This window comes from Notechis scutatus, unplaced genomic scaffold, assembly GCF_049901735.1.
Source record: "Notechis scutatus isolate UNSWTSFEM ecotype Mainland unplaced genomic scaffold, rNotScu1.2 NSCUSCF71, whole genome shotgun sequence".
NCBI lineage: Eukaryota > Metazoa > Chordata > Lepidosauria > Squamata > Elapidae > Notechis > Notechis scutatus.
The window spans coordinates 20,209-37,186 of NW_028263172.1; the positions used below are offsets into that span (position 1 = coordinate 20,209).

A 16,978-nucleotide genomic window follows, 5' to 3' on the forward strand; every position below is an offset into this window, starting at 1 on the left:
TTCAAGGGGCGCACAGAGGTACTTCCGCTCACTGTTGTGAACAAAGACCGCCCAAGCCTGCTGGTACTGCAATGGTTCGCACCATTGGGGATCGAGGTGACGGGCATCAACCACGTCGCCGAGGTGGACTGGGAGGAAACGCTCGTGAGGGACTTCCAGGAGGTCTTCAACGGCGACCTAGGCAAGTACTGGGGGTCCCCAATATCTTTCAGCCTAAACCCGAACGTTGCCCCAATCCGCCTTAAGCCACGGCGAGTGCCATTCGCGCTCAAGCCCAAAATTGATGAGCAGTTAGACAAGGTCATCGCGCAAGGGGTTTTAGAGCCTATAGACCATGCCCGGTGGGAAACCCCCATAGTCACCCCGATCAAGCCGGATGGGTCCGTAAGGATCGGTGTTGACTACAAGGCCACCCTCAACCATGCGCTGAAGCCGAGTGCCTACCCCATCCCAGTGGTACAGCACCTTCTGCACTCACTGGGGGGAGGCAAGGTCTTCGCAAAACTCGATCTGGCGCAGGCATACCAGCAGCTGCCAGTCGATGCCGAGACCGCGGAGGCACAAACCATCGTAACCCACCGAGGGGCATTCCGGTGCAAACGGCTCCAATTTGGAGTAGGCGTGGCACCAGGGGTATTCCAGAGCCTGATGGACAGACTATTACTAGGAATAAAAGGGGTGGTACCCTATTTCGATGATGTACTGGTGTCAGCTACAAATAAAACCCAATTAGAAAGCCACCTAAGGGAGGTCTTGCAGAAATTCAAAGACACCGGGCTAAAAGTTAAAAAGGAAAAATGTCAACTTTGCACAGAGAAAGTTGAATTCCTGGAGTACCTCCTAGACAAAAAAAGCTTAAAGCCATCAAAGAAGCCCCTAGACCTAGGAAAAAGACTGAACTGCAGGCTTTTCTTGGACTCATTTATAATGTTTTCCTGCCCCAGAAGGCGACTCTAGCGGAACCCCTACATAGGGTGCTGGACAAAACAGCCACCTGGGCCTGGGGGAAGCGGGAGGAAAATGCATTCAAACAAATAAAAAACCTGGTAACATCACACGCAGTCCTCATCCAATACAGCGAGACCCTACGGCTAACCGTGACCTGCGACGTGTCACCCTTTGGCGTCGGAGCCATCCTCAGCCACATACTGCCGGACGGAAGAGGAGCACCCATCGCTTTCTTCTCGAGGACACTATCCAAGCCGGAGAGGAACTACAGCCAGCTGGACAAGGAGGCCCTAGCAGTAATTGCCGGCATGAAGCGGTTCCATGAATACCTATACGGTAGGACCTTTTCAATTATTACTGACCACAAGCCCCTGCTAGGGATACTGGCAGGGAACAAGGCCACCCCGAACATGGATGACAAGGATGACAAGGTGGTCCAAGTTCCTTGCCGCCTACACCTACCAGCTGACACACCGACCCGGGAAGAACATCACGCATGCAGACACATTGAGCCACTCCCCCCTGCCCGACCTGGAGGATGACCCGGCACCCACAACATCAGTGCTGCACATAGAGACACTACCCAACCCACCCCTGACCGCGTCAGACATTGCCCGAGAAACTAATAAAGACAAACGTCTGGCACAGGTCTTGAACTGGGTGGAAAAAGTGTGGCCAGAAAAGCGACAGCGGTGAACAATTTAGAACTTTTCGAAACCGGCAAACCGAACTCTTTACACAGAAGGGTTGCATACTCTGGGGGGACAGGGTTGTGATCCCTGAAACTCTACAAAAGAGGGTGTTGTCCATGTTGCATGAGGGGCACTCGGGCATAGTTAAGATGAAAGCCCTGGCCAGGAGTTACGCCTGGTGGCCAGGAATGGACAAACAGATTGAGACTTGGGTAGCCTCATGCAGGAAATGCCAGGAGACCAGACCAAACCCTCCCTCCACCCCAATCCTGGAATGGGAAACCCCCAGGGGACCATGGTCCAGGATCCATATAGACTTCACCGGACCTACCAAGGGACACACATTCCTGATAACGGTCGACGCTTACTCCAACTGGCTGGAGGTAAGCACCATGAAATCCACCACCACGGAGGCCGTTATCAAAAAGCTAAACAAACTATTCACCACCCATAGCCTACCAGACGTGCTAGTGTCAGACAACGGGCCACAATTTACCACACTAGCATTCGAAAAATTCCTGGCAGAACGGGGCATAAGGCATGCGTTGACAGCGCCCGCTCATCCGGTGGCAAATGGGCGGGCGGAACGCATGGTCCGTTACACAAAAAACACCATACAAAAAATCAAAACCAGGGACATGCAGGATAAAATAAATAAAATGCTATTAATACAACACATAACACCCAACACAACGACCAACAAGAGCCCAGCAGAACTACTCATGGGCAGAAAATTACGATCCCAGCTAGATAGACTGCACCCCACATACAACCCCGAGAAACCCCCAGACTCATCAAACAAACACCAAACATTTAACACAGGAGACACAGTCTACGGCAAAAATTTCAGAGGGGACCCGCTCTGGGTACCTGCAAAAATAACACAGGTAACAGGCCCCCGGTCATATCAGCTACAAACGGATGATGGACGAAGCTGGAAATGGCACATCAACCAATTAAGGTCAAGAATAGCCACCGACAACACAGACAGCCCGCAAACACCGCAAAAAGTTACTAATAAAGAAACCGGAGGGGGGGGACCTCAAGCAATAAACAAACAGGAAAAGAAAATCCTAAAACACAAACCGAACACCCCCAAGCCAAAATAAACCAGTAATACTCACCGGTAGACGACGAACCATTGGCAGACGAACAACTTGGAGCTTCACCTGGAAGGAGCAGCCAAGCCAGTTCAACCAGCCTGGAAAGACCAGGCAGGAACAGCGGAACTGGCAGCTCAACCAGCCCGGGTAGACCAGGAGGGAGCTATCGCAGTAGGCCCAGCTCACCCTTCCAGGTGGTTCCATCAAGAGGGATGAGAGCGGCGAGGAGTCCGTCAGAACCGGTCGAAGACCAAACATCAACTGAACCGCGCAGGTCAAATAGGCAGGTACGAAGCCCCGCCTATTTGCGCAAATACGTGACCGCGTTACGTAGGACTGAGGGGGTATTCTATATTAACATATTCCAAAAACTGAAATCTGATTGGTCCAAACGGACCGCATCCTGATTGGTCTACTGAACGGCCGTGATTGGCTTCCTAAGAATCAACCGTGATTGGCCGAGCCAATCGTGGGAGATTCAAAGTCCTGTCATTGGCCGACAAGCCGCGAGCAATCCCTATATGAAGGGCTGCCGCGGCTCCAAGATTTTGTACAAATCTTAACATAAAATAAAGAGCTTGAAGTGCACTGGTTTCACATCTCTTTTGTACCCGATCTAACAGGAGAGGCTCCCACCCAGGCAGCCCAGGGGGGAAGGGGAGCTCCAGAGCCAGAGAGGGAGGCAGAAGTGGCCGGGCTTCTCCCCAGCCGCCTCCTCGGGTGGTTTCCTGGCTGTGTGGCTGGGAAGGCTGCCCCCCGTGGTTGTCCAGCCCTTCCTTAGGGATCCCCAGGTGGAATGAACCCTCCACCTTCCCAGGGAGGCCATTCCATGCCTGCAGGTCTCTGCAGGTCCTGGCTGGTCTTTTCCCCCCTCTTGGAGACCCCTGGAGAACTGGGCTCATGGCAGGCGATTCAAGGAGGGAAGAGCTCAGTCTTGGATTCAGGAAGTGCCACTCAGAAAGTGTCACCTTAGATATTCCCCCCAGGTAGCTTTCTTGGGGTGGGTGGATGCTTTCCAGGTGACAAAGGTCTAATGGAGGAATGCCAGTCGTCTTCATTGGCAAGTGTGGGATGAAGGGCAACAGGCACCAGCGGTTCTGATCAAGCTGGCTACCAAGATGCTCCCGAGGAGGTTTCCTCCACTGGAAATGACCCCCCTCAACTCCTGAATTTGGCCACCCGGTTCTGCTCTGGACATTGGACCCCTCCCCACTTTTACGCAATGGCTTTGATGAGAGGAGGGAGGGGAGGAATCTTAGAATTTAAGAGGGATTTCTAATACCAGAGAAGACCGAAGGGGCCATTCAGGCCTTGGATTTTGGGTGCGTCCATGAGGCTGCCTGCGTCAAAAGGGATTAAAATGAGGATTTATTTTAAACTGTCCACCTGGAAATGGACTGAAATGAGTCTTGCAGGACTGATCTGTCCCCTTTTGAAAGAAACCTCTCAAGGGGGAAAGCGGCCATGAGAGCAGGAGGGCCAGAGTCTGAAATTATGCAGGGACAATCAAGGCCTAAATCTTAGGCCAAGCCAGGAATTCTCTACATTCAGGGCTTCCTGGCTCAGGACAGGACATAATTCTGCATTATTCCTTGTATTTTTCCATTCACTGGACTGGTTTCCAAGGTGGCAGCTGGAAAACTCCCTGGGGAGCCAAGAGGGAGGAAGAAATAAATCCCCAGCCTTTCCCTTCATCATAGGGGGGAAGAGGCTCCTCTGCAGGGCTGGGAATGAGCCCGTGAAGAAGGACTCGGCTCCAAGTTTCAGAGCTCCAGATTTGGACATTCATCTGTGGGAAGCAAATATGCTTTTCTTGCTGAAAGGAAACAAGGCTGAGATGTGGTGATGAAAGAAGGAGCAATCCTGGTGAGTGGGGTGGGGCAGCCTTTCCTCCTTGGGGCTGCGAGAGAGGCCGGGTGTCCTGGTGTCAGCTGGTGCTCCATTCAAAATCCAAGAAAGAAATACTTAGACTCCTTTAATCAGAGAAAAGATATCTTTTACTGGAAATCAAGTGGTAGCAACAAAAGAATTCTGAATCTTTGAAAATGGGTGTGTAAATCACATATACAAAGTAATGGCAATGTTCCCAACCCAATAGTTCCATTGGCTCATCCAATTAAAAGTTGTATATATCATCATGTGGGTATCTCCAGGTGGTGATGAGGCCTCTGTCCGTTGACCTTGACATATTTTGATAAAGAGTTGCACCTGCACATAGCATAGGATACAAACCTAAGCAAGAATCTACCCCCCCACAGATTATACAGTTCTGCTTTGTAACACCTCCAGCTCACTTCCCATAACCATCCCCCCTCCTCCCCCTGTTACTTATGACAGCCGAAAGATGCAAAGCAAAGGGAGAAAATCTTGAAGGCTGACATTCGGCCCTCCTACAAAAGAGACGTTAGTCCTAAAAAAGATAAAAATAGAAGGTAATAGAAAATACACATGTAACAGCATCATACTAATTTGTAGGGTTTATCAGGATATTTAGTACGAAATGCCTTGATAAGTGTAGGAGCTCTAACATCCTTCTCATTCACCCACTCAGCCTGGGAAGGGGGAAAATGTTTCCAAGCAACCAAATATTGGAGTTGACCCCTTCATTTTTGAGAATCCAAAATTTCTTTAACTTCAAAATGTTGTTCACCTTCAATTAGTAATGGTACAGGGGGATCAACCTGAGTTGGTCTCAAGTCGGGGATATGTTCAGGTTTTAATAAACTAACATGGAAAACAGGGTGGATCTGTCAAAGAGTTTTTGGTAATTTCAATTGGACTGCCACAGGGTTCACAATTTGTTCAATCAAGAAGGGTCCAACATACTTAGGTCCAAGCTTTTTTGACTTTTGTGTGGTCTGCAAATATCTGGTAGATAAAAAGACCTTGTCACCCACTTGATATGGTTTTTGTGGAGTTCTCTTTTTATGTGCAAATTTTTTATGAGCTTGTTGAGCATCATCTAATGCTTTACGGGTAACCAGCCAGGTAAGCTGGAGCTGTGTTATCCATTCATCTAATGACTGAATGTTAGGTTTCTCCCGTGGAAGCTCAGGTATGGGTACAAAGTCTTGTCCCGAAGCCACTTTAAATGGAGTAAACCCAGTACTACTATGTACCAAATTATTATATGCCACCTCAGCGAATGGCAATAGGTCAGCCCAATTATCTTGCTGATAATTTATACAACATCGAAGATATTGTTCCAATACCGAGTTAGTTCTCTCACAAGCCCCATTGGTTTGTGGGTGGTGGGCAGAGCTTAAGCCCTGGGCGGAACCCAATAACTTCAGGAACTCCTTCCAAAAGTTTGAGGTAAACTGGACACCCCTGTCTGAGATTATGCATTCAGGAACCCCATGTAACCTGTAGATATGTAAAATAAACAGTTTAGCCAACGTTTTCGCATATGGGATTTTTGGACAAGGTATGAAATGTACCTGTTTGGAAAACAAATCAGTTACTACCCAAATAACTGTATTCCCCCCACTTTCAGGTAATTCCACTATAAAATCCATAGAAATTTCCTTCCATGGAGCCATTGGTCTAGCCACATTTTGTAGTAAGCCTGCTGGTTTACCAGGAGGCCATTTGACTGAGGCACAGATAGAACAGCTAGCCACATAAGTCTCAATGTCCTTTTTCAAGGTAGGCCACCAAAATTGCCTTTTAACCAAGTGTAAGGTTTTCATGAGTCCAAAATGTCCAGCAGCTTTAGAGTCATGAGCTTGCTGTAATATTTGGTTTCTCAGCTTTGCTGGTACATATAATTTGGCCCCCACCCATGCCAATCCATCTCTAACCGTACAGTTATTTGAGTGAGCAAGGAACCAATCATCAAGTTTTAGAGCATCTCTTAATTGTGCAGTCAAATCATTTGATAAATCAACCTCCTTCTTCTTCTGGGCTCTGGTAACCACTGGAGCTGCCAACTGTTTGGTTGGGACAATAGGCCATAATACTTCTTGGCGAGCACTATTATATTGAGGTAATCTAGATAAAGCATCCACCATGAAGTTCTTCCCCCTGGAATGTACTTCAATGAAAAATTAAAGCGCTTAAAGTACTGTGCCCAGTGAACTTGCTTGGGAGACAGCTTCCGAGGTGTTTTCAAAGCCTCCAAATTTTTAGGATCCATCCACACCTCAAATGGGTGTTTTGCCCCTTCTAAGAAATGCCTCCAGGTTAACAGAGCCCAGCGAACTGCAAAAGCTTCTTTTTCCCAGATGGTCCATCTTCTTTCGGTTTCAGTTAGTTTGCGGGAAGTATATGCACACGGTTGCAGAGTCCCCATCTCATTTGCTTGTAGTAACACTGCCCCAACTGCTACGTCACTTGCATCAGCTTGGATTACAAAAGGAGCGTCCATGTCTGGGTGCTTGAGTTCAGCAGCAAACAGTCGTTTCAGCTTCTCAAAAGCGGCTTGACACTCCAGTGGTTTACTAGGCTTCGGTTTCACCTCCCTTTGGTTTTTAAAGATTTGTGATAGGCATTGCAATCTTCGCAAAAGCAGGGATAAATTAACAGTAAAAATTAGCAAATCCCAAGAAACTTTGGAGTTTTTTCCTGGTGCGGGAGGGGCCCATTCCAAAATGGCACAAACCTTCCCCAGATCCATTTCTATGCCATCATGTGAGATGCGATAGCCTAAATAGTCAATTTTTTCCTGGTGGAATTCACACTTGGACAACTTTGCATACAGCTCAGCAGCTCGAAGTTTTTCCAAAACTGACCGCACTAGTTTCACATGTTCATCACAAGTCTCCGTGTAGATAAGAATATCATCAAGATAAACCAACACCCCTTTATTTAGATGTTCATGCAACACCTGATTGATCATTTGCATGAATACTGCAGGGGCCCCCTGTAGGCCAAATGGAAGAACGTTGAATTGGAAGCAACCCATGGGGCAGTTAAAAGCAGTTTTCCATTCATCCCCTTCCTTAATTCGAACTCAGTAGTATGCTTCTCTCAAGTCGAGTTTTGAAAAAATTCCCTTTGGCCAAATGGGCCAACATATCCTTCATCAAGGGAGGGAGTACATGTTCTCCACTAAAATAGCGTTCAGGTTTCTGTAGTCAACACATAAATGAAGGAGCCATCTTTCTTTTCACGGAACAATACTGGGGCTGCTACCCGGGGTCTAGCAGGTTGGATGAAACCACGTTCCAAATTCTTATCGATAAATGACCGCAGCTCTTCTAGCTCCCGCAGTGCCATCAAGTACAGTTTCGGTTTTGGGAGTTTCACCCCGAGTAAAATTTCAATACTGAAATCTGTTGAGCGATGGGGGGGAAGCTCATCCGAGGCCTTTTCACTGAATACTTCCTTTAAGTCCCAATATTCCTCTAGAATTTTCTCCTCCCCCTTCAGGCTCTCGGTGCCAGTGGAGGCCAACTCAGTGGGATTCTTGAGTTTAGGTTGAGATTGCCCCTCCCCTTCTGGGCATTGGTCAGTATGTATGCGCAATGACCCTCTCCTCCAATCGACGTGAGGGTTCCATTTCCGGAGCCAGGGCAAACCCAGTATTAGGGGGCGCTCCATCTCAGGAGCCAAAATAAAACACAAAGTCTCTCTATGCTTCCCCATCGTCATTTCTATTGGTTCCGTTATGAAATGTGTAGGGCCGCCCCCAGCTACCGATCCATCCAGTGGGCAAAAGGCTATGGGCATTTTTAAAGTCTTTAGCCTTAAGCCCATTTTCTCCACTACCTCAGAGCTGATTATGCACCTTGTGCACCCAGAGTCTAACAAGGCCAGCATTTCCCCTTTGGCTCCTGATGTGGGTACCCTTAATCTCACTGGAATGGTCATAGGGCCCTTGTTTGGACTTACCAGTGAGTCATCTTCCGATTCGGATTCACTCTCTTCAGAAGAGGTTGGAGTTCCCAGCTCCTCTCCTTTCGGAGGAGTGATTTCTACAACCTCGTCCACTTTAAGCGCCATTTCGCGAGGCTTCGCTAGGGTTTTTTCAGGTCTTTTTCCTCCTCCTGGCGCCCCCTTTGGTTCCAACTTGGCCAGCATCTGCAGCCTGGTGGCCTTCCTTCCCACATTGGAAGCATCCAGTGGTCTTGGGTTTTGCCGCCATTCCTCCCTTTTGGGGTTTTAAGGCTTCTCAAGGACTGGTGGGGGAGGACTTGCTCCAACCAAACCACCCCTCGGCATCTGTTTCAGGTCAGATCAATTTCCACCTCTGCTGCCAGCACGTACCACAGCTGCAGCTCACTGGAGTCTCTTCTGGCAATACAGCTTTGATATACCTCTTCATTCAACCCATCTTTGAATGCTTCTATCAGGGCTCCCTGGGACCAGCCTCGAATATGACATGCCAGCTCTCTAAATTCCTGGGTGTAGCTGGACACTGATCTCTTCCCCTGATTTATTGTCTTCATCCTAATCCTGGCCTTGCGTTCAGCAAGTGGGTCTTCAAACCTGGCCCACAGCGCAGTCATGAACAGATCATAATTCATCAGCTGAGGGGCATTATCCTTATGCAAAGTCACCATCCACTTTGCAGCTGTTCCTTCCAGAGCCCTGGTAACACATCTAACTTTGGCTGCTTCTGAGGAAAAATCCCCTCCATATTCCTCCATATGGCTCCAGACTTGTGCCAGGAAGAATCCTAACTCCTTGGGATCCCCCCATATTTTACTTCCAACGGAGGCACCTTTGGAGTTCTACATCTTCTGGCAATTACTCCTCCCACTGGGTGCCCCTGGGCTGCTGCTGCCTGTTGCGCCGGCCCAGGTTGATTTATGGGGGTGGCTGCTCTAATTCTTCTGGCTGGGGCTCCCTCCCCCTCCTCTCCCTCATACCTTTGATCAGTTTGAGGTTCTCTGAAAGCTTCATTTAGAAGATGCAAGGCTTGAGTTAGTAGAAAATTCTTTCTTTCCTTTTCTTGCCATGGCTCCTCTCTTCCACGCCGACGGGTAGTGGTCACTCCTGGAGGAAGCTTTTCCTCAGGATCCTTCCAACCGACTCCCAGGGACCATTTGGGTTTTACAGCTGGTTTTTCCCCAAGATTTAGTTCTGCTAACAAGTCAGCTTCCCCTGCTTCCTCTAGCAGCAGAGAATCTTGTCCTCCAGTTGCTCCCAGGTCTTCTTGGTTGCTGGCTGGATTTGACATTGTGTTCAGACCCCCTCGGAAGAAAATTTATTAATTGTCCAGGTGGGCTGGTAATGGTCAGATTCAGAATAATGTCAGCTGGTGCTCCATTCAAAATCCAAGAAAGAAATACTTAGACTCCTTTAATCAGAGAAAAGATATCTTTTACTGGAAATCAAGTGGTAGCAACAAAAGAATTCTGAATCTGAGAAAATGGGCGTGTAAATCACATATACAAAGTAATGGCAATGTTCCCACCCCCAATAGTTCAATTGGCTCATCCAATTAAAAGTTGTGTATATCATCATGTGGGTATCTCCAGGTGGTGATGAGGCTTCTGTCCATTGACCTTGACATATTTTGGTAGAGTTACAGCTGCACATAGCATAGGATAGAAACCTAAGCAAGAATCTACCCCCCCCTAGATTATATAGTTCTGGTTTGTAACACCTCCAGGTCACCTCCCATAACCATTTCCCCCCTCCTCCCCTCATTATTTATGACAGCCTAAAGATGCAAAGCAAAGGGAGAAAATCTTGAAGGCTGACACCTGGCAAGGCTCTCTCCCCAGAGGAGGAGGACCGAGAATACCGGCCTTTTCTCTGCGTTTTTATAGGGGGGGATGCAAGGATGAAGTCACGGCCTCTCCTGTCCCTCCAGCTGCCCTCTGAGGACCAGGCCAGAAGCCCTCCAACCCCCATGGACTAGGGGAAGAGGCTGCCTTCAGAAGTGGGTGGGGGGCTCCGTCCCAGGATGTTTTCTCCACTCCTTTGCATGGAATGGTCCGGGGACTCCTGCTTGGGCAGGGGGTTGGACTAGATGACCCCAAGGTCCCTCCCGGCTCCATTCTGATGGGATCTTAAGGGCAGTAGCCTCGCTGTCAAAAATGGCTCTGAGGATAACAGGGAGTCCTCCACTTACAACCATTTGTTTAGGGACTGAAGTTACAACAGCACTGAGGAAAGTGACTTAGGACCAGTTTTCACACTAACGATCGTTGCAGCACCCCATGGTCACGTCACCAAAACTCAGGCATGTATTTATGATGCGTGCAGTACCTTGGGGTCATTGGGGTCACCACAAGACTTGCTTAACGACCGCATGATTTACTTAATGACTGCACTCATTTGCTTAACCACTGAGGCAAAAAAGGTGGTAAAGCGAGACAGAACTTACTTAGCAACAATAATTGTGGTCATCAGTGGAGGACTGCCTTTATTGCTTTATAGTTCCTTGAAATTTATCTCCAGAGACTTTCAGGATCTCACAGTCAGAATATTCACCTTTCTTCTCCCCCCTTCCGCTCACTTCCAGGGAGCCTGGAGCAAAGTCCTTGGTAGGACTTATTCCTGGGGCTTCCAGGGCTGGAAGCAGCCCGAGAGGACTGAAGTGAACCTCCAGGTGAGGCCTTCAAGGGTTGCACTGCTGGGCTTCCCCACCTTGGAGAGAAAGAGAGAGAGAGAAACCCTCTTTCCTCTGGTGGAGTTTGAGATGCCCCCAAACTCCTGCTTGCAACTATTCACACAGTGCAGCCACAAGGAGCCCAATCTGGTCAGGATGCAGCCTGACTCTCCCGTGAGGCTTCTCCTCCTTCTGCATCTTCTGGACTCTGGTCTCAACTAACTCAAGCATTGGGGGAAAGAACCGGTTTTAATCAGGGGATGGAGACAGGATGGTAGATCTCATGGAGAAGCTTCTTTCACAGGGCAGAAGCAGCTATGGGAAAGGGGCGCTAACTAGGTCTCCTTGGATGAGAACATCTAAGCAAGAGGCCCTGGAGACCTCTGCCTTCTCTGGCTTGGTGGGGTGGCCAATGGCTCTCATGGAGATTGTCAAACAACATTGTTGGAGCTTGTCTCCCACACAAGCCATCTTACCACTTTTCCTATTCATTCTCTCATAGATACATTTTTAGCTGCTATCAGTACGAATAAGGTGTCAAATTCATTGAACAACAAATTCCTCTGAATGATTTTCACAAAATTCCCTTTACCAAGATTTATTGAGATGAAAAGACTTACACGAATTACAATAATCCAAACATTTCCCATTTGGAAGCATATAGATATGATGTTCTTTTAACACATGGATATTGTCTAAGTGGAAATAATTAATGTATTCTTTCAAATAAATTGACATTTTACAATTCTTTAAATATCATGATTGTTATGTCAAATAAAAGAAACATTAACAATTCTTCCACTATAATAATGATGTTATATCTCATGCTTTTACATTTGTTCTGGCTGTAAGATGCTCCTTTGTGTTCAGCTCTGGCCTCAGAAGGATAATGTAGCACTTGGGGATGAAGATGCAGCCCAGCAGACCAGCACTGGAGGCCAGGATGGTGAAGACCTGCACAGCCACCATGTGTTTCCCTTTGGTGCTCAGGTAGGTGGGCACAAAAGTCACCCAGACACTGCAGAAGACCAGCATGCTGAAGGTGATCAGCTTGGCTTCGTTGAAGGCCCCAGGCAGATCCCTGGCCAAGAAAGCCACCATGAAGCAGATGGCAGCCAGGAAGCCCATGTAGCTGACGGTGACATAGAACATGACAACGGCCCCTTCGTTGCATTGCAGGATGATCTCTCCAGGCTGGGAGTGGAGGTCAGAGTCAGGGAAGGGGGGAGAAACTCCCAGCCAGATGGAGCAGTTGAGCACTTGGACAGCCGAACAAGAAAGGATGATGGAGTTGGCCAAGCTCTTCCCCAACCATCTCTTTGCTCGGTTTCCTGGTTTTGTGGCCAGGAAAGCCACCGCCACCATGATGGTTTTGGCCAAGAGGGAAGAAACAGCAACTGAGAAGATGATGCTGAAGACCGTTTGTCGAAGAAGGCAGGTGGCTTTCCTTGGTTGACCAATGAAGAGAGAAGGAGACAAGAAGCAAAGCAGGAGGGAGACCAGGAGGATGTAGGAGAGGTCCCGGTTGTTGGCTTTGACAAGGGGAGTTTCTCGGTATTTAATGAAGATGGTTAAAACAAGGCCTGTGGTTAGGAACAAGAATAGGGCAAAAGATGCCAGGATGATGCCCAGATGTTCTTCATAAGTCAGAAAGGTTATAAGTTTTGGGATACATTGGATTCCTTCCTCATTTGGATATTTATCATCCGGACACTTGGTGCATTTTTCTGTATCTGAAAAATCCAAAAAGCTATAAATATATATGATATACAACTTTTTATACATAATTTTTGGAGGATGATATAATGTGGTGCAGTGGTTAGACTACTTCTGCTGACTGCCGGTTACCTGCAATTTGTCAGTTTGAATCTCACCAAGCTCAAGGTTGATGCAGCCTTCCATCCTTCCAAGGTGGGTAAAGTGAGGACCCAGATTCTTGGGGGCAAAATGCTGACTCTGTAAACCACTTAGAGAGGGCTGTAAAGCACTCAATGCTATTGCTATTGCTAAGTCTGTTTTAGATGTGGAAAAGCAAGGAACCTAAGACAATTCCTAAAGTTTCAAAGAAGTGAGATGTTACTAGAAAAAAACCATGGAAGCATAAATCCAAACTAAAGCATGGAAGAATTATCCTGGAAATGGTATAGCTTGCACAATCTGCCTTTCTTCCTATCTAGCTGCTCCTTCAAGATCTTTTTGATTAGAAAAGATTGATTGATCCCTTTAGATTAGAAATTGTGCATTGTGAAAATAAGCAGGAAGATAAGATAGCTAAGCTTCAATGTGTTTTTCCACATGTTTTTCATGAAAATGCTCTGGATGGATCCAGTTAAACAAAACCTTCCTTTCCTCTGGTGTCACCCACCTTCCTGAGTGGAGAAGGTCCCCTCCGGACAAGGAACGCAGTCGTAGCAGCAAACTGGCTCTCCTTCTCGAGCCCTCTTGACAAATCCAGCATGACAACTTTCCACACATCTGGACTGAGGCAGGGACTGAGCAGAGAAAATAGGAATGCCAAAGAATATATCTTAGGACTCTCCATCTATGTGAAATGGAGGTAGACAAAACATTAGCCAAACAGTCTCTGGGTTCACTGAGGTAAATAAGAAATCTCTGACTACTTTTAAACAGATGCAGAAGGTAGAACAACTGGCAGATCCTTCATTTAGTTCTTCCCTTTTGCTTTTGGAATTTAACATTACAATAAAGTACTTTCTATTTAATAAAGTCTACCGGGATGGAAGTGAAAAAAGATTTAAGCATGATGATGTAGTCATATTAAAACTCCCAGGGGAGAGGAGGGGGAGCAGCTACCACCATCCGTGGTTTGTTAAAGGCTCTCAGGAAGCTGCCCCTGGACCTGCATTGTGTCTCAGGGTGGCCGAGAGATTAATTCCTCAGCCTAGGTTGTGGGAATACAGTCCTTGCAGGAAGAAAAGCGTCCCAGCTTGTTCCATTTGTCAACTCTTGTTTGTCTTGTTTCCAACTGAATTAATGCATTTTGGGGTTCCCGTGATTGACCCCTCGGCCAACAGGCTCAACCTCAGAAAACAAACCATGTGAAAAGTTACAAGAGGGAATGCAGCCATAGGTGAAGTGACCAGGTTAAGCGAGTTATATGTCTATGGAGATTCTCAGCCATCCAGGTCCTGGTTGTCCCAAAGGCGCTTTTTATTTTTCAGGAGGCAGCTGGACTTTTTGGTTTTTCCTTGAAGATGTTTTGCTTCTCCTCCCAGAAGCTTCTTCAGCTCTGACAGGATGGTGGTGGGGAAGGGACATTAAATGTGGTATATGAATACGATCTGAAGCAGTTTGTGGCTTCTCAGCTGACTTTCTTGCCCATCCATTGTTCCTAGCTGCTAGGAGTAAAATTAAAACCCCTTGGCTGGTGTGTGTGTCCTCTGCTGGGTGATAAGGAGGAGAAACATTCTTTTTATAAAAAGGGGGAAATCCTTGATTCCCTGGTGACCCTCCAGTCTTCAATGTCCCCCTCCTGCCCCACATGCCCTTGGAGAGGAGGGGACCCCATGTTTGACCCTCCCCCTCCTTGGAGGCCCTTCAGTGCTGAGACACCCCCACCCCCCGTGCTGTGGGGGAAAGTTTACTGTAAAAGATTTAGGAAACTTTCATTCCATTAGATTTTTTAAATATGAAATTAAACTGTGATGAAGAAAGAAACCTCTGACCAGTAAGATCTTGAAAGTTTTCCATAAAACATGGGAAAGCCACTCCACTTGGGGTCCTGTCTCTTGAAGAACTTCCATTAGAAGACACCAACTGGCATGGAAGGCCAACCACCCTGGAGACTTTAGGCTTTGCCCACTGGAAATGGGACATAAGGCTTTGGAAAACAGAGAAAAGATACCAAAATTTCTCTCACCTTATTGAGCAACTTTAACCGTAAAAGAGCATCTTGACTGATAATAAGTCTCCCTCTTTCAAAAGTTGCTGGGTGCAGATAAATGTGATCCAACTTGGGGAGAACCACCCAGGTTCTGATGTTCAGATCTGCTGCTACCTCTTCATTTTGGTCCAAGTACAAAATAAAGATGGAAAAATTGCAAAACTCATTCTTTGCCAGAAAGGGATGAATTTGTGTTCTCAAAACAACCCTGAAGTTGTTGGGAAGCATCTTCTGGCCAAGATTTCACTGTCTTTATTATAGGCAGAGCCCGCCTCCTAAGAGGGACGTACGCTGGTGCTAAAAGCAGTGACATATGGTCTGATTGTCACAAATGTAATTGTATAATCTTATAGCCAAATGTAATTGTATAATCTTATAGCCATGTTTGATGTTGGTATATACTTTGTCCAATATGTTTGCTCCTCTAGTAGCACACTTCAGTCAGGCAAACCAAAGTTTGTTGCTTTATAGAAGTTTGTGTAGCAGTTGATATACTAAACAGAAGCATTATGGAGGAAATGGATTGCCCTTAAAGTAGTGCTCAGACTGTTGGCCCTGATCCAGCCCCTGTTTGAGAGGGAGGTTTGAGTTCAATAGGGCAACAAGAAGGAGAATCGATACTTACTAAGGGGGAAGACAAGGAACATATTTGAACCCTTGTTCTTCAGTCTGGATATCAATGACTTCTGTGCACTAAGGAAGGATCCTGAAGTGCACATGCCTAAGGTGCTAAGTGCATTTCGGAATGCTGATAAAATGAGATTATTATCATATAAACTGGAGTGTGTAGACTGTTAAGAAAACTACTGACATAATAATTTAATGATTATTGATGAATCAAAAGTTATAGTCTTTGGAATATGACACCATAGTCAAGATGCCTCTTTGATGGTGAGGCAAGTAACACCTTTCATTACCTGGCGAAATCTTCACTGACCCTGGATATGGCTTCACACAAGCCAATTAGAGAAAGGATACAGGTGAATTTATTGCTTGAACTTTAAAAAAAAATCACTTGTTTCTTTTTCATTTATTACAATATATAATCTCAAAGTTACTCACAAGCCCTTACATCAAACTGAGGTTTGGGGTTTTATACATATCATTATTAGAACAAACTCAATCACATCGCTAGTAGAATATCTTGGAGGTGGACAAAATAATATCCTGAGAGCTTAACTGGGAATTTATTCAATCTTTCTTAAATCAGGGCATATAATTATTACAATTAAAGGTATGAAACCTGTTAAGTCTCCCAAATTCTCTGTGTTAGAACTGCAAAATTTGAATTAAAGACATCTCACAATTATATCACGAGATGCATTCTCACTTCCTCTTATACAACTGGAGAACAGATCTACTATCGGAATGCCAATTAGCTAAGAAAGAGAGAGATCATCAGTGCCTTGGACCAGATAATATACAAATGACCTATTGGCATCCATATATTAAAATAATATATACCCTAAGATGTCAGAATTTTAAAAAGTATATATAATACAGCAAACACTTCAGTTGAGATCCGGATATGTGAGTCTGATTGTAATAAATTATAGGAGTGATACAGAAATGATGTGCATGTTTTATTCTTAATTTATTGTTGCATCCTGTTTTATAGACAGACTTATTAATGTTCTGTGTTCTGCATTCCACATTTTGATATGGCTTAATGGCTAATCAGTAAAAATTATTCCAATATGTTCATGAGAACCAATAAGGAGTTACTAATATCTACTATTTGGGACTTGATCCAATTCCAAATATAACACAGCATTCCTCATTGCTTTTTCAGATCAGTGTTGAACCTGTTTCAGGGACCCTGAGT

General features: G+C 46.2%; 1 protein-coding gene across 1 annotated transcript; it reads right to left on the reverse strand.

Annotated features, from left to right (window-relative positions):
• Nucleotides 1-11,817: 11,817 nt before the first annotated feature.
• On the reverse strand, nt 11,818-15,381 carry LOC148128446 (vomeronasal type-2 receptor 26-like). Its single transcript, XM_087949082.1, has 3 exons — nt 15,130-15,381; nt 13,615-13,741; nt 11,818-12,982 (listed from the first exon to the last, which is right to left on the reverse strand). Exons 1-3 carry the CDS (start codon nt 15,379-15,381, stop codon nt 12,072-12,074), a joined length of 1,290 nt encoding a protein of 429 aa, XP_087805208.1. The 3' UTR covers nt 11,818-12,071.
• Between the last annotated feature and the right edge of the window lie 1,597 nt (nt 15,382-16,978).